This window comes from Gekko japonicus, unplaced genomic scaffold (genome assembly GCF_001447785.1).
Source record: "Gekko japonicus isolate JY-2015 unplaced genomic scaffold, Gekko_japonicus_V1.1 scaffold1617, whole genome shotgun sequence".
Taxonomy (NCBI): Eukaryota; Metazoa; Chordata; class Lepidosauria; order Squamata; family Gekkonidae; genus Gekko; species Gekko japonicus.
In genome coordinates this window covers 47,000-65,131 of record NW_015165291.1, presented here as the reverse complement: position 1 = coordinate 65,131, position 18,132 = coordinate 47,000, and the positions used below count along the sequence as shown (strand labels likewise).

Below are 18,132 nucleotides of genomic sequence, written 5' to 3'. Positions count from 1 at the left end.
TAATAAATAGTTCACAAGAAAAGGAAGCCATCGTGTTGACAGCAGTAAGGATGGGCATGAACCGGCTGATGAACTAATGTGCATCACGAATTTTGGCTAGGTCATGGTTCGCAAAGCAATGTTTGCAAACTGAAGAACTGTCACAAACTTCCCCAACTTTTGGTGCAGTTCATGGCAATTCATGAAGAGCAGGAAGCACGGGTTTTCTGTTCTTCATGAAAAGCAGCTGAGCTCAGCTGGTTTAAATGGCTCTGAGCCATTTAAACCAGCTATTTAGAAACCCCTGGTTTCTGCTCCCCGTGGATTTTCGTGCAGAGCAGAAAACAGAGTTTAAATGGCTTGGGATCATTAAATGTACAAAAAAGCACAAAGTGTGTGGCTGTCAGGTGCAATTATAATAAGCACAGTGATCTGTTAGAGTATCAGAAACACTGATTCATCTGTTCAGCAAAGTCACAAAGGTCTCTTGTATAAAATGATATATAAAGAACAGCAATGTATTACAGCTAGTTCAAGTCCTGCCAACCAGCTGTTTGGAAACCCTTGCTTTCTGCTCCCCGTGAAAAGCCACAGGCAGCAGAAAGCAGGGGTTTAAACTTTAAATGGCTTGTGAACTGATACAAACCAGATTGGTTCGCATACCAGCCTCCCTGTACGTATGGGTTCATGGTTCAGTTTGTGGTTCAGCCACAAACCGAATCACAAAAATGTGTTTCATGCCGATCCCTAGACAGTAGTCATTATAGTAATTAAGCAAAAAACATATCTCTTGACTAGGTAGTTAATATTAGTAGTATTCCTGAATTTGGAAAAAATACTGATGTTGCTTCAGACCAATATATTGGCATGGAAAGTATTTTTTGTATTTTAAATCTATATTGTGAACTTTGTGTTTCTAGGGGGAATTAGAACAGGAAAGACAGCAACATGAAGCCATGATCGTAGCCATGAGAGAAGAGGAGAAATTCAAAGTTGACAGAATGGCCCATGATCTGGAAATTAAATGGACAGAAAACCTTCGGCAAGTATCTCCCCCTCCCTTTCATTATAAAGGATGTATTGACTTTAATAATGTGGTATTGCTAGGAGGCATTAAGGACATAAGAGCCAGGCTAGATTAGGCCAATGGTCCATCAGTATCCTGTCTCACACAGGCCAACCAGTAACTCTGGAGGGTCAGCAACACGATATAGTGGCCAATGCGATGCTGTCTCCTGGCTCTGGTATTCAGAGGTTTACTGACTGTGGAGGTTCCCTTTAGTCACCATGACTAGTAGTCGCTGGTAGGCTTGTCCTCCATGAATGTCTGATCCCCTTTTAAAGGTATCTGCAGTACACTGCATCACTACATTATCTGACAGCGAATTCCCTATTTTAACCACTAACTGTGTAAAGTAGAATTTCCTTTGGTCCATCCTGAATCTACTGCACATCAACTTTATTGGATGCCTTTGAGTTCTAGTATTTTGGGAGGGGGGGGGGAGTTCTCTATCATGTCTCTTTTCAAAACTGAAAAGTCTGAGATACTTCAGCCTTCCTCATAGGAAAGGTGCTCCAACCCCTTAATCATTTTGGTTGCCCTCTTCTGTACTTTTTCCAGCTTGGCAGTGTCGTTTTTGAGATAGGGTGACCACAACTGCACACCGTATTCCAAATGAGACTGCACCATAAATCTGTATGGGGGCAATATAAAACTGGCTTTTATTTTCAATTTGTTTCCTAATAATCCCTAGCATTAAAAGTGCCTTTTTCACCGCTGCAGCGCTCTGAGTTGACAGTTTCATTCAGCTATCTGCTACAACCCCAGGGTTTCTTTCCCTCTCACTCTCAGCAAGTTCAGACCCTATTAGCAAAAACTTGAAGCTGGGATTCTTTGTTCCTATGTGTATCACCTTAGACTTACCTACACTGAACTGCATTTGCCATGTAGTTGCCCACTCACCCAGTTTGTGGAGCTCTTCACAGTCATCCTTCATTTTTGCAATCCTGAATAAATATGTGTTATCTGCAAACATGGCCACTATATTGCTCACCTCCAGTTCCAGAACATCTATGAAAAGATTAAATATCACTGGCCCCAATACCAATCCTTATAGGATTGCCACTGCTTACTTACTTCCATTTAGAGAACTGTCCATTTATTCCTACTCTCTGCTTCCTGTTGTTTAACTAATTTTAAATTCATAAGAGGACCCACCCTCTTATCCCATGACTGCTAAGCTTACTCAGGAGTCTTTGAGGCAGGGCTTTCCTTTGCAGAAGCCATGCTAATTTTCCCTCAGCAGGTTTTGTTCTTCTATGTGCCTAATAATTCTATCTTTAATTACAATTTCTAATAATTTGCCTGGGACAGACATTAGGCTAATTTCCTGGTTCGCCTCTGGACCCCTTTTTAAAAATGGGTGTAATATTTGCTACTTTCCAGTCTTCTGGTATAGTGGCTGAATTTAGTGATAAGTTACATATATGGGTTAGTAGATCAACAATCTAAGAAGTGTATGCCATCAGGACCTGGATACTTAGTGGCTTTTAATTCCCCCAGTAGGTCTAGAACTTCATTTCTCATTACATTTTGACTCAGTTCTTCAGACTCCATTCCTGAAAATAATGGCTGTGGCTGCATACATGTCCCACAGTACACACAGATGCAAATAATTCATTGAGCTTCTCTGCCACCTTCCCATCTGCCTTTGGCCATCCTTTTATTCCTTGGTTATCCAAAGGAATGATCATCCCAATTGGTTCTCTGGATGGTTTCAAGCTCTGAGTATATTTAAAGAAATGCTTATTGTTTGTCTTGATGCCTTTAGCAATCCACTACTTAGATTCTATTTTTGGATGCCTAATAATTAACTTACACTTCTTGCCAGACCCTGTGCTCCCTTCTGTTGGGACAGACCTTCCACTTTTTGATAGAAGCCTTTTTGCTTTCTGTGACTTCCATCCAGGTCTTAGGCATACAAGTATTCTTATAGACTTGGCAGTACCTTTCCTAACCTGGAGAATGTCATCTATCTGGGCTTCAGTTAGTGTGGTTATAAAAAGTTTCCAAGCATCCTGTAAGGATTCGGCCCTCTTGTGTTTCCCTTTCAGCTTCCTTCTAACTATTCCCCTCAGTTTTGTAAAGTTCCCTCTTTTGAAATCAAATATGACTCTTGGACTTTAGGGGTAACTTTCCATTGACAAGAATGCTGAATTTAGTAGCACTGTGATCGACAGCTCTCAGTTGATACAACAACATCAACATCTCTCACCAGGTCTTGAGTCTGGCTCAGAACCAAGTCCAAGATCACTGTCTCTCTGGTTGGCTCTGTGACCAGCTGTTTCAGTGCACAGTCATTTATGAGGCCTAGGAATCTCATTTCTACAGCATGTCTTGCGTACATGTTTACCCAGTCTTGCTAGTTTTATTAAGGCATGGTGTGTGTTTTGGTTCTGTTTTTTCTTCTCAGGCAGGAATGTAGTAAACTTCGGGAAGAGCTGAGACTTCAGCATGAAGAAGATAAAAAGTCAGCAATGACTCAACTTTTGCAGCTGAAAGAGAGGGAAAAAAGTGCTGCCAGAGATAGCTGGCAAAAGAAAGTAGAAGATCTGTTGGATCAGGTAACTGGAATTATTTACAAATGTTACCATCTTTTATATAATCTAAAAGGGATATACAGCTGCAGAACTAATTAGTTTAGAATTTGTGTAATAAGAATGGCCATTGTGATATTAAACTGCTACTGTGCATATATTAAGAAATATAACTGTTCCATGCATCACCAGCTAACTGGACAAATGCCTATGAAGGCTAAATCATGGCACCTGTCCTCTCCAGTGTATAGCTCTGGAATAGGAACCTGTGTGACTGTCACGTCATGATCTAGAGTCATGGGGAATCCTGGTTCAAAATAATGGAAAAGCATTGAACACCAATCCATTTATCGTCCCACGCAAAAGCTCAGGTTGCTCAGCACATGACAAATAACAATACTGTCCCAAATTTTAAAACATTATGTTATTAAACTATCATGGCCAGTATAGCCTATAAAAAATCAACACAGCCTAAGAATGTTACAGTTAAGTGTGAGAAACAAATTCACATTTTGACTAGGATTGCCAGGTCCCATTTTCTCCCCGGCGGGGAAGGGGTGGGGCTGTCCCTGAAGCAATGACATCATTCAGAGTGATGTCATTGTGTCAGTGATGCAGCACACATGAGCACACCCCCTGCTTTCCCCCAACCATTTAAAGGGGAAAATGGTTGGGGGAAAGCAGGCATCCCTTGCACCTGCCCTGCAAACGGTGAATTTGTGGGTTGCCGGGCAGGAGCCGGCAGCCCCCATGTGGAAAGAGCAGGCACCATGCATGCCTACCCTGCAAGCCACAAATTGGCTTGCAGGGCAGGATCTGGCAGCCCCCACTTGGAAAGAGCAGGCATGTGCCTGCCCTGCATGCCACGAACTCCCGGCTTGTGGGGCAGGCATGCACGATGCCCACTGGGGGCATGGACGACTGTTGGGGCAGGGCTTCCCCCCACCAGCTAGCTGGCTGGCATCTGGGAAGAGCCCCAAAAGTTACGGGATCCTCTGCCCCCACCTGGGGACTGGCATCCCTAATTATGACCTGATCTTCCAAAAGCCATGTAGAATACACACAGTCTCTACAACTAAACAAATGTATAGACATGTGCTGAACTGAAGATTGTCTGGTAATAAGTATAGCACATAAAGAAAATCTGTTCCCATCAGAGACTACCTGGTTTTGTGTCTGGAGTGCTTCATAACTACAAAAAATACCTGAAAATAGCAAATAATTGTGGTGGGTTCTCTATAAGCAAATGACACATTTTAACATGTTCAGTGGACAGCACATCTATAGCCACATTTCAGATGTACGAAAATGAGACACAGTTAAATAAAGGGAATCCATCTATGCCCTTCAAGTCAAAGGAAAAAAAATATGACTGACAGTTTGCTTTAGAATATTAAGAAGCTTAGGTTTAGCATACTCATCAGAGGTGGTTCTGAACTGTTTCACTTGTTTGTTTTTGCCAGTGCATGTAACTATCAAAGTGTATACTGTCTTGCATACTTTAAAAATAATAGTAAATGTATATAGAGATATCAAAGAAAAAATCAGAATGAAAAAAATTCAGTATATACATGGATACCAGGAAATGAGCCACAAAATATAAAAATACATACGGAGGAAAAAACCCAAATCTCGACAAATCAAATCCCACATTTTCGTTATCCAAGTCTTTTGTGGTTATTTATTGATTGATACATATTATCTAACTTATTGCACATCCATGTTTCATAGTCTAGGATTTCTGAAATTCATTCAACATTCAGCATTTTGTACACTGTACTGCATGTAACAACTTTGGGAAAAAGTGATTTGATTTGTGTGTTGCATTTCAATATTGAAGTTTTCTTTTTGCACAATTAGATTTTGAGAAAAATACTACTCATGCTTTAGGAAATAAATTGAGGAAGGGAAGGCTGTAAAACATTGAGCCGATTAAGGTCCTTATTGGTTTAACAGATGAAACAGTGATGGACATTAATCTAAAATGGCTGATGTCTGAATCATAAATCATATATCAAGCAGTGAAATTACCCATCATTCACTTTTTACAACTGTACTGCTCATATGTTATGCCTGATGTATATGGTGTTGTGCCACTTATACATTCTGATAGTACATCTTCAGCTTGTTAGTTATTATTATATAAAATATAGTTTTGCTATGGATCTGTAAATTTTATTTATTTATTTAAAATATTGTGATGCTGCCTTTCCACCCGATCAGGATCCCCAAGGCAAATAAGGAAAATTGATATCTAAATCTAAAAATAAAATACAGGAAGTTTCAGTAGAACTAAAACTTTGGGGAGAGGCTTTAATAAAAGAGGCTAACATATCGTATCATGTTGTAAGATTGTTTAAAAACAATAGAAAATGTATATATTAGCTATTTCAGTAGTATAGCTGAACATTTCATTTAAAATATTTACAGTGATGTACCAAAACACTAAATCTAAAAGGAAGCAGATACTTGACCTTTCTGCCATTGCGTGTTTACTGAAGGATCAGACACATTGATTTGGACCAAAACAAAAATAATTTGAATAAGGAACATAATAAATTTCTGAGATGTAAACCAATTTTTTTTCTTTTCAATTTTTAACTTTAAAAAGTGATAAAAACATTATAATTAATACATGTGATTTCCTTATGTGTTTCATGGATTTATGTAATAAACCATAGCAAAAAAATTTGTGTTAGTTTTCCCCCAAACAATTTCCAGCATATTTTTCCTTGTGAGATTAATATTAATGTTTTGTGTTTTACTGTCCCTTCTTTATCTCATCTTCTTAGTTATTTCTGAATGTTTCCCTTTATTCCTGTGATCTTTCCTTCATAGCGGCACTGTCTGGGTGAAGCTTTGCATAAATCTATCAGCAATGTAAGTGAGTTGCACTTACAATTTGTACATGAGGGCATGCTTGCACTTCTCAGCTTGCATTCTGGCCAGTGGTGCTTCAAAGCATTAGCCTCTGAACTAAAAAGAATGATGTTCAAGGGAAGTGATTACACGTTAATTTCATCTGAAGCTCTGTGCTGCATTCATTCATGTGTATACGTGTTCATATCATTCAACATCAAGCATTTCACAGTCATTTTATGTAACATAAAAGCAAGCTTGCAGACAGTACATGTGCACATTATAAAGCTTTTTATACAGCATGAAATGTGTGGTTCTGTGTTACAGTTGACAATATGTAGTAATGCAACCCAGTTATAGTTGAGCTACTATATTTCCTTCCATTGTTTCTACAAACAGGGATCCAAACAACTATGCACAGCACACTACACGTTCACCAGTGCTTTTTTGCTCCCTTTGTGAAATCCCTCACACCCCCCAAATAAGCTAGCCTTTGAGGGTCAAGGGACCCTCTGGAGCAGCATGCAGTAAAGCACAGGTAATGCCACTGGGGGAAGGGGAAATTACTGACTCCTTGGTGTCCATGTAGAAGTGTCTTGACTCTGAGACAGGGCAGTTTGGACACTAGCCAATATTTTAAGGTAATGTTCAGTGAAAATGCGACTATATTAATAACTGTTATCTTCAGTTCCAAAAAGCAGTCTGAACCTCTATGGCAGTGACTTATGATAGTAAAGAGTGTGGGGGTAGAACTCTATGGCTGTGCCACAGTTTGTTAATACAGCTACATTGAGTTCAAATCTAGAACTGTCTCAGAGGGTAAAAACATGGGCAAGTTTGTAGTCATGGCCTGCAGTTCTAGACAGCCTTAAAACGGAAAGAGCACAACTGCAGCTAGAATTGTTTTACTGCAGCTGGTCACCTGTTAGAATTGGCACACAGTGTTTTTGTTTAAAACAAGTTTTCTAATTCAACTGGGTGATCATTTGTCAATCATTTGGATAATATCTCCAGCTGCATGTTGCATTGTAGCTCAGTAGTAAAGCATATCCCCAGTAATAATAAACTGCATCTTAGGTCCCATGTTCAGTCACTGTGGCATCTCTTTTTAAAAGACCTCTCTCTGCCTAAACCCTTGGAGAGAAACTGCCAGTTAGAATAGAAAATACTGAGGCTAGATGGACCAGTGATCTGACTTCATGTAAGGCAGCTTCTTATGTCTTCCTACCACCCTTAGATGTAGCTGTATAGGATTGTTGACATAGTGAATAATGAAAATATTTTTATGTGACTTACAAATGTAGCTTTTAAAATGAGCTGTTATTTTATTATTATTTTATTGGTTGAAGAGGAAAGGGGGCTGCACTAAGGCAAGATAAAGAAACGAATTGGTGCAGAGGGAAAAGAATCTTTAATAATTGTTCAGTCCCTATGTGTTTCGCGTGCAGCTTCATCAGGGGGAATCTTTCTGTTTCTTTTTAGTTCCGTTCCCATACGTACACATAAATAGAGTGATTTTATTGTTTGCCCAAATGTCAATATAAATGAGAAAAGAAAAATAAATGCTCAAGATACTTATGCTAATTAACACCATTAGATTGTTTCTTTGATTGTGTGCTATTTTGAAGTAGTACCCCTTCCATAAATCAATATATCTACGTCTCAACATGGCCTCATATGTTGATACTTAAAACCTATGCACCAAGACCATCGAGTCAGAAGGGAGATTTTCAGAAGACTTAGGGAATGTTACCCCCCACACACTCACACACACATGGTTTACAGAAAAAAATATGAGGAGTATTTTAAAAGGAAGGGGATTTAGAAACACCCCAAACAGGAATGTATCTGTGCAAGTGCATACAAAATCAACTTATAAGCCATGAGAAGGGAAGGAGGAGCCAAGTGAGCCCACACAAGCTGGTGCAGCCCACCACTACCTGTCCTCTGCAAGGTGGCTGGTGGGGGGAGAAGGAATAGGAGCTACCCCCACTGCACTAATAAGGTGGCAATGTTGCGGGTGAGTGTGGAGGAGCAGCAGTCAGTCACCCCCTGTTACCCCCCACACACTTCAGGTGGACAGGCAGGGGAAGGAGGCCAAGAATACCCACCTCCAAGAGCAAACTGAAGGACAGAGAGGTGGGCAGATTGAAAGGTGGCCTCGCTGGAGGCAAACAAGTGGCCTGGCAAGAAGGGGGGGGGCTCCACTGCACCTTCCCCCACTGAAACCACCACTGACAAAGCAGTGTATGGAGTGAGCAAATAAATGGACAGGGGGAGCCTCCCCCAATGTCTGAAACCACCATTGATGCAGCAGGGCTGGAGGTGAGCAAGAAGGATAGGAGGCCTCTGCTGCTGGACCCAGGAGGAAGATGGGCAAGCAAATGGTGAGGGTGGAGGGAGGGATGCAATCAGGCAAAATCCCCCCTGTGAGACTCTTGGTGCTTGAGGGTAGGTCTTGTTTTTTTTTTAAAAAAAAAAAAACCCAGCAGATTGAATATAAATATTAATAAAATGTTACACAGTTACAGATTTTTAATGTGGAGACGCTGATCAGATTCCGGTAAATTAATGAGAGATGATTGATGTTATTATTGATAACTGATAAAACTGAAAGAACAAGGTTTTAAATTGTGGAAGTAGGTTCCTTATATGAATGTTTGTCATATTAAAGGCTAGGAAGGTTTTGTAACTAAGTCTACTTACTAAGGTAATTGAGTTTTCCCTGCACATCCTTCTCTTCAAAAGAGAGTAGCAAGTAAGTTTCTAAAACTGGTTTATACAACTAATTGTATGAAACAACTAATTTCATGCATGTTTGCATTGCACATAAAACATCTTAATTCTACCACTGTTTTAAGTATCATTTTTGTAGCTTTATTCACAAGAGAAAATATTTTTACATACCAGATATGTTTCCTGATATGCTAAAAACAATAAATTAATTTAATTAATGTACACAGGATATTTTAGGGTTTCATTGTGACGATATCATCTTTAAACCTGGTCAGTGGTGAGTGGTCAGAAGCTGAACTGATGTAAAAAATTACAATGTAGTCTCAATTTATTGCTCTGCTCAGGCAATGTATAAGTTGAGAAGAGCATCTCGTTAAGTCACAGCAAACTCATAGAGACCCCATCTGCAGGACATTCCAGGCATGAGATATGCAGAGTGGTTGTCATTGCTTTCCTCTGCATAGCAACCCCCATCTTCATTGGTGGTTTCCCATGTAAGTACTGATCGTGGCCAACCCTGCTTAGCTCCTAAATCCTGACACAGTCAAGCCAATCTGGGCTAACTGGGCTGCTAATGTTTAAGTCAACTTCAGGGCAAATGCTGAGCAAGCCAACAAGAAACAAGCAAAAACACCAGCCCAGGAGTGAAACAAGTATTCGGGCTTCTGGCAGAACAAGTAGTCAATGCTGAAATCACAAGGACTCAGACTTTACACCAACTTTACTCTAACACAGTATCAGCTGGATAGCCATTGCATTTTAAGATATTCTGCTATAAAATGTTGGACGTCCCAACCATTTATGAATCTAGGGGCATGATGCAGCTACTGGAATAATTCTTTTTAGCAGTAGTAATATTAAGAGTAAGTGATCCACAGTGCTTTGGTGGTTTGGGCTCCTGTCATAAACTCCTAGGGTCATGATTATGAGATCCCACACATACAGATAATCAAGATTTTTTTTTTAAAAAAAATTGAGATTAAAAATTCATCAGATTTTAGTTTAATATTAAACTAATTGTAGTAGCCTTTAAATTTGCTGTGTGTATATGTATCTTTTCTAATCTCTACAAAATTAGTATAAAGAGTGATATAGTAAATAGTTTATTATTTAATTATTTCACTTGTGTCATGGGTGTAAAATCTGTTTTAAATGTAGGTTCACTTACAGATCTGCTTTAGTTTGTCTTTCTGAGAAATCAGCCATGATTGTAAATAGTGCTACATATATTCTGTTGGTGTGCTAATCTGTACTACATTTTGGCTGTGCACTATTATAGCCAAGTTCAAAACATATTAAGAATCACAAGAATGTTTTCTGCCAGTTTATCCAGTATGGAGGATCATAATCCCTACAGCCAGTATGTGATGGGGGAATCACTTTCAGGGAAGTATACCCAAACAGCTCCTGGGCCATTGATTGGCAATACCTGGTGGAGGGATTATCTGGGTGGCACCTGCACAAAGTGACATCTGCCCAGGAGGCCTCTGTAATAAACTTCCATGTTTGGGGTGGGGAAAAATGCCATCTAGGTTCAAACAGACACCCAGTTCTCTTGCCTGCTGATTTTTTTTGTCCATACAGTTTGGGAGTGCCCAGGTCACAATTACTGTGTGACTTACTTTTGACCTGACTGACTCCTGTGATGTCCCTCACCTTGCTTGTCAGGTTTATGGGTTGTATAGGAAAACTAGTGGGTTGTTCAAAGGCTGCCACTTGGCAATCAGTGATCTAGAAAGGTGTGGAATATGCAACAAGGTCAATCTGGGTGAAAAGGATTACAGTTAACGAAGCATGGTTTTTCTTTAAAAGCAGAAGAGAAAAATATTTAATTATTGGTTGTTATAGTGGTATTTATTAGATTCTGACAGTGCTGATGTAATTTATATAATGCAAACTGGCAACCTGTTTGTCAATTTTTCTGCTATTTTTAATTATAAAATAGTGTTATGTTTAATAATTTATTGGCTATCTAGTATGCCCAGAATTCTGTTAAAACCGTGTTATTGACAAAATAAGCCACAATCCTCTGATGGCATTTAAGGAAGCTTAAGAGCTTTTATTTTCTTGTGGTGAACCCCTGTCCTTCCTCTCCCCAGACTAGTACATCCTTCCACCATATCAGAAATTGTCTAATATAGTAAGAAAGTGCTGCAGTTGGGGCGGGAGTATAATCATGGAGAATAAAAATAATAGATACAGTCATTTTCTAATTTGACATTTGTACTAATCTTTGCTTTTCTCTGCATTAGATATCCCTGCTGAAGCAGAATCTAGAAATGCAGCTGTCTCAGTCTCAGACCTCAATGCAACAACTGCAGGCACAGTTTAGTCAGGAGCGACAGAGGCTTGCCCAAGAAATTGAAGAACTAGAAGAAGAGCATGAGCAAAGAAATAAGTCCCTGAAAGAAGCACACATGCTTGCATTTCAAGCTATGGAAGAAACAAAAGAACAAGAGCAAAAGGTGTGTTAATTTCATGTTTTGTGGCTTCTAACGTAAGGGAATGACTGAATACAGTGAAAGTAGAAAAGCTAATTATTTTAAAATATTATTAAAAGAAAAATCCTTGCCTTCTTTGGGCTCCCAACAAGTTTTCCAGACAAAGTAATTATTTACCTCCTGTATCTTAACAGTGGTCTCAGAGAGCAATGTCACCTAAATATTATGCCAACAAAATAGTAGACAGACATGAAGGAAGGAATTGGTACTGTGTTGAGTGCATGTGCTCCACCCTCTCCTGGCTAAGATGACAATCAGTGGGTTGTTTCCAGTAGGCACTGGAGTCAGAAGGGCACGTCTGACAACACAGTAAAGGGAGAGCAATTTTTGTTTCCTCCGCCCCCCCACTGCAGACTGCCACATGATGCCCACTGCTGTTCCTCGGGGTCCCTTGAACCTGCAGTGGACTACAGCGAGAAGGAGAAGGACAGGAAAGTTCTGTTCCACTAGTGGAACGCCACCTTCATAAGAATGGAACATAAGAGTCCAGCTGAATCAAACCAATAATCCATCTAGCCCAGCATCCTATTTCATGCAGCAGCCAATTATTGTCCTGGAGGAATAGCAGACTTCTTTCTAATAGTTCCTGAATCTATTGCCCATTAACTTAATTGGGCAATCCTGGGGTCTAGTACTGTGGGACAGGGAGAAAAAATTCTCTGTCCACTTTCTGCACCCCATGCATAAACCTTTGTTATACGTCTCCTTGTTTCCTCCCCCCCAATGGAAAAGCCCAAGGCTTTTTAGCCTTTCTTCATAAGAAAGGTGCTCCAACCTCTTCACCATCTTGTTCTGCAGTTTTTGGCAGCTCTACAATATCTTTTTTGAGATGTGGTGACCAGAACTGTATTCCAATTGAGGCTGCACCATGCATGGGCATTAAAATTTTGGCAATTGCTTGTGTTTTACAAACTGCCAGGGAAGTCCAGACCAACATGTATATTAATGGATATTTTCTTTGCACCTTTGATTGGGTTGGTTAGCTTTTGTCTGTTGAAATTTTATTCTGCTGACCATGGCTTTTTTTCTGGGGGAACATACCGGAATGAGTTCCGGAACCTCTTTGACAAAAATTTTTTTAAAATGTTTAAAAGTTCATAAGGTTTCAATATACAGATTGAAAACTTTATTTCCCTCTTGAGAGTTCTTGCATCTCTTTAAAAAAAAAAAAAGCCCTGCTGCTGACCATAGGCATGGCCAGATACCACTGTAATTAATACTTGTAAACTTAATCAAGAGGGGAAGGGAAAGGAGTTTGTAAGCCGCTCTAAGACACCTTTGGGTAGCGAAGGGCGGGGTATAAATCCAATCTCTTCTTCTTCTTCTTCTTCCCCCTGCAGAAAATGAGAATATCACTTCAGTACTATGGGGTATTTTAGTGTACAAATAAAATGGCTGAAGAAAAAATGTGTATAGCCTCTCAAGTCTTTTCATTCATATTCTATTCATTTTTGTTACTAAGGCAGGATTGGGAAGGAATTGGAATGCCATCCCTTGATCCACCTTCATGTAACAGGCACTCTGAGCACAAAACACTACTGCTCAGTTTAGGCTAATCTGCAGAATGGGCACTGTCTTGTACCAGTTTGCCAGCATCAACCATTATGCTTGTCTCAGTCATGCACACAGATACAGACAAACAACTTCTCTTAATCAGGTCTCATAGGACATACCTGAATAAAGATAAGCAGAGGTGGTTTAACAGGAAAAGAATAATGAGATGAAAACCTTGCCTATCTCATTGTCAAAATATTTTATATCTATATAGAGAGCAATTCTTCTTCCAAATTTCTTAGGCACTTGAGGAACGTTTGCAGCAAAAGCATTCAGAGGAATTTCAGGCTCTAAAAGAAGCCCACAAACAAGCTATGGAAGCTTTCAAACTAGAAATGGAACAGGAACTACAGACTCTTCGTTTTGAACTGGAAGATGAAGGGAAAGCTATGCTAGGTACAGTACCTTCATGTCGCTTAAAATTTTGCTTCTGGTGAAGATGACAGATAGTAATTACTACCCAATATTTTGAAAGAGAAATATGGACTTTTCCATGCATTGAAGTACAACTTAGCCTTATTCAAATATGAACAGACTAGTTTTTGAGGAGTAATTTATTCCCCACAATGCACCCTTATTTTTCAGTATAAGCTATTTATATTTGTGCTGTTATCACCTATTCACAATTTTTTTCTCCCTCAGCAGAAGCTAAACCTGGCTATCTCATGATCTCACCACAAAGATCACACACACACACATATATCCCTTTTTGGCACATTGCATCAAACATATTGTGTTCTTGTATTCAGTGCAGTTGCATAAATTTAGTGGATTTGGGGAGGGGGGAAGAAGCCTGTGCCCACAATTCTAAAGAAAGAAAGCATGTTTTTATATGAGGGAAATATAATTAATACCAAGACAAACTGGAAAGAAATATAAACCAGCAGTATTTCAAGTTGGAAGTTATGAACACTGGAAAAGTTGAGCCTGATAGTATGATACAGAAGACTAATGAAATACGTACCTGTAGCTACAGTTGTGTTATATATCTTTTTCCAGTTGGTTAAAACATTTTTTCCTTTTTTGCTGGACCCCACTATCTTCACTCAGTTCCCCTCACTGGAAATATATGCTATTAACACTGGAGAGGGAATGCTTCACTGTTGCTTGCCATCCTCTGAAAGAACTATATTGAAGCTTTTTTGTTTGAGTGATAAAGAAATCAAACACTATACCCTCTAAATAACTAAATCTATATATTAATCGCAAAGTCAGCTAACCCGTAAATCTGGTGATACTTAAATCTGGTGACTGGAGCTGTGAATGAGCAAGACAGATCTTTCCCCAAACCTGAAAAGGGCCCAGATTTGCAGAAAAAGGTGAAATCTAAAAACAAAACGGGGGATTTTAAAAATCCCCAAATGATAGTAGGAGCACCTGTAGCTTTAAGCAACAGATTCCCTCAGTGGCTGTTGCTAGGCAACCAAAGTACTCCAGGTGGGCTTCTTTGAATAAAAAGGCAAGGGGAGGGGGCAGGGTCCTTTCCAGGCCTATTTTGGCCTTTGAGGAAGGACACCTTGGGGCCAGTCCTGGTCTAGGATTGCCAGCTGCAGGTTGGGAAATTCCTGGAGATTTTGTGGTGGAGTCTGAGGAGAGCAGGATGTGGGGAGGGGAGAGTAGCCATTTCCTCCAGGGGAACTAGGGTTGCCAACCTCCAGGTGGAGGCTGGAGATTCTCCGGGAGGAAGTGGCAGTTTTGCGGATGGACTGTATGGCATTATACCCTGCTGAAATCACTTCCCTCCCCAGATCTTGCCCTCCCTAGGCTCCACCACCAAATTTGCAGGAATTTCCCAACTTGGAGCTGGCAGTCATAAGGGGAACTCATCTTTGTGGCTGAGAGTTCCATTGTGTTCCAGGAGATCTCCAGGTTGGCACTCTTAGAAGGAGAGAAGGAATCCTGAAAAGGAGAGAGGCTATAGGGCTTTCACAAAGGGAAAGAGGAAATAGTGGGGAAGGGGGAAGTGAGATGCCTCTCAGAAGTCCTTGTGGACTCCCATTTGTAATATTACTAAAATAAGACTTCTTAAACATCACAAAATGGTATAAAGCATGTGAGGGAGCAGTGTTGCTGGCCACTAATGTTACAGGCACAGTCAGCAAGACTATTGACACTTATGCAACTACATTTCACTCAGGAACACCCCTAAGTGCTACTAAGTACTAGCTAGCTATTTGCCAGGAAAAGCTTATCAGCCCTAGCATACTTTGTAGAAAGGTACCTGGACCCTGAAAGGCCCTGGAAAGCACAGATGCTAAAAAACATTTAATGTTTAATTTGACATTCAGCACTATTTCATTAAATATATTATCATCGTTATGTTGTAAAACCTTTTCATTTTATTAATTCATTCCTTTTATTGCTGTAGTGACAACCTTTTTCAGTTAGGAGAGGGAAAACTAATTTATTAAAAACTGGGTTATTATTTGCCCTTCCAAAAACAACAAGTACTATTTGCAGTAATATAAATGCATTCCATTCTGTTGTGATTATTTGCAGAGTTATTCTGATTTTAAAGTTCTGCTTATTTTTTATTTACCAGCATCTTTGCGCTCAGAACTAAATCATCAGCATGCGGCAGCAATCGATCAGCTAAGGCATAACCATCAACAAGAATTGACAGCAGCTAAAATGGAACTTGAAAGAAGCATAGAGCTCAGCAGGCAACAGGTACATACCTTCCATAGAGCCAAAAGAGCATAATGCTTTTATCTACAGGTACATGGCATTTGCCTTATCTAATCTAGAGCATTTTTATCCCACCCTTCCTCCAAAGAGCTCAGAGTAGCCTACACGGTTCTCCCTGTGCGGTAGGTTAGACTGCGTGACTGGCCTAAGTCTTGCCAGTCCATATTACATTTCCTTCAAACTGGCTATATAGTTTAAACAATTTTGTGTAAGCCTTATTCTATTGATATCCAATTGCCAGTCATGTATTTACTGATGCACGGGGGGTCAAGTGGAGAAAGGGTGTGTTGTCTTTACCTTCGAAAACTAATTGAGCTGTTCCCCCCCACTTATTTTAATAGCTAAAACACTGTTTTGCTATATTGAGACATCCCAAGAGGAAGCAGAGGTGATTGTAAGCTGCTCCGAGATTCCTTCAGGTAGTGAAGGACGGCGTATAAAACCTCCTCTTCCTTTTCTTCCTCTTCTCCTTCTTCTGCTGCTGCAGAGTGAGTCTACCATTGCAGAAAAATAGGAAGGGGTCAGAATGTCTCCCCAGAACTATCCTGAGTGGAAATTATGGCTTGTATCCAATCAAACACATATAAAACTTAAGGTTTTTAGTTTTTTAAGGAGGGGATGGAAATTTGTTCCTTGGGGTCAGTGGAGCCTCAGAAACAGTGTAGTGAGAGACTGCAACAGGAGGAAGGAATTAGTGGAAATTTCTACTCCCTTTTAAGAATGTGTCCTTAAGCTTTTTTTAATGAGGCTGGATACAGTAGAAGTCTGTATGTTGAATAGACAATGCTGGACCTGGGCCCTAGGGTTGCCAAGTCTATTTACCTTGGCAGCAGGGGAGCCTCGCCGAACTCCAGGAGCCGTAGGTGGACGTGCCCGTGCGTGACGCACGACATCGATCATGTTGAGGGCGTGGCCTCGATCGTCAGAGGGAAAACCATAGAGTTTTCCCTCCGACATCGGGGCCACGGCCCCAACATGATCGACGTGGTCGCATCACCTCTGGTGACGCAGCCACGCTGCGCTTCGGGGGGCGGAGTTCCCCCAGGGGCCCAATTCCGCGGCGGCGGAAATCGGGCCTCCAAAGCGGGGGTTTACCCGCCACCCGCCCCCACTTGGCAGCCCTACTGGGCCCACAAGGGAGGAGGGCCTGCAAGTTGATGAGAAGTGAGCATAATTCTTAGAGCTCAGGTCCTCCTCCCACAATCATTGCTCAACCATTCTTTCATCTCCAAGTGACTACAGGGGAAGTGAAGAAACAAGCTCTGAGTAGCTTTCTCATGATTAAGTCTTTACAAGGGAAAGGAGGGGGGGAGAAAAGAATCCTTGGCTACCCCAAAATTCCTTGCGCATCTATCCTTTTTAAATTTCTTTTGAAATTGTAAGTAGAAAGATAAAGGTGAGTTTTATTCAGACAGGAACAAAATCACCACATAGAAATATTGTACAACATTCTTTATTTCTTGGTACTTTCTTACTAGGAAAATGAGTGTGTGTGCCGGATAACACATCTGCAGGATGAACTGAGGCATCGAGACCACCATATATCTGAACTGGATAAGGAGATACTTGCGCTGCATGAAAACATAAGTGCACTAACCAAGGAACTGGAGTTTAAAGGGAAGGAATTGCTCAGAATACGTAGTGAATCCAACCAACAGATTAGGTATGTATATTTGAGGCATCAAGTAGCATGCTCTAATTAACTGATTACTCAATCAGAGACAACATAGTACTTTGTTTTTGAGATGCTGCATGGGATATTTTAGCAGAGAGACTCGGAACTGTTGCATCTATATGAATCCATTTGATGTCTGCTGACCTGAGCAGCATAGTCTGAAGTTTGGATTTACCACTCACGTGATACTGCAACTTGCATAGGTCAGACACTAGCTGTTTATTCTATTTATTAATTTCCAACATTCTAACTTTCTGCCCAATCAGGGCTACCAAGGCAGCTAACAATTCAAATCAAAACAAAAATACATATATAAAACTAGGGTTGCCAAGTCGAATCTTCTTACCGGCGGGGGATTGTCGCCGGGCTCCGGGAGCTCTGCTCCGATGCGCACGCAAAGCGTGCGTGCGCCCCCAGCACGTCTTGGAAGTGATGCGCAACATTAATCACGTTGGGGGCATGGCCCCGATCGTCGGAGGGAAAACTCTATGGTTTTCCCTCCGACGATCGGGGCCACGCCCTCAACGTGATCGACGTCGCGCG

The 18,132-nt window shown here is 40.6% G+C and overlaps 1 protein-coding gene across 1 annotated transcript in view; it reads left to right on the top strand.

Annotated features, from left to right (window-relative positions):
- The window catches only part of FAM184A (family with sequence similarity 184 member A), an 80,999-nt gene that overhangs the window by 61,486 nt on the left and 1,381 nt on the right, over positions 1-18,132 (top strand). The window contains exons 8-13 of the mRNA XM_015410356.1: positions 900-1,025; positions 3,457-3,603; positions 11,424-11,636; positions 13,469-13,622; positions 15,769-15,896; positions 17,393-17,577. Coding sequence (XP_015265842.1) covers positions 900-1,025; positions 3,457-3,603; positions 11,424-11,636; positions 13,469-13,622; positions 15,769-15,896; positions 17,393-17,577 — 953 coding nt within the window. The remainder of the gene's footprint in view (positions 1-899; positions 1,026-3,456; positions 3,604-11,423; positions 11,637-13,468; positions 13,623-15,768; positions 15,897-17,392; positions 17,578-18,132) is intronic.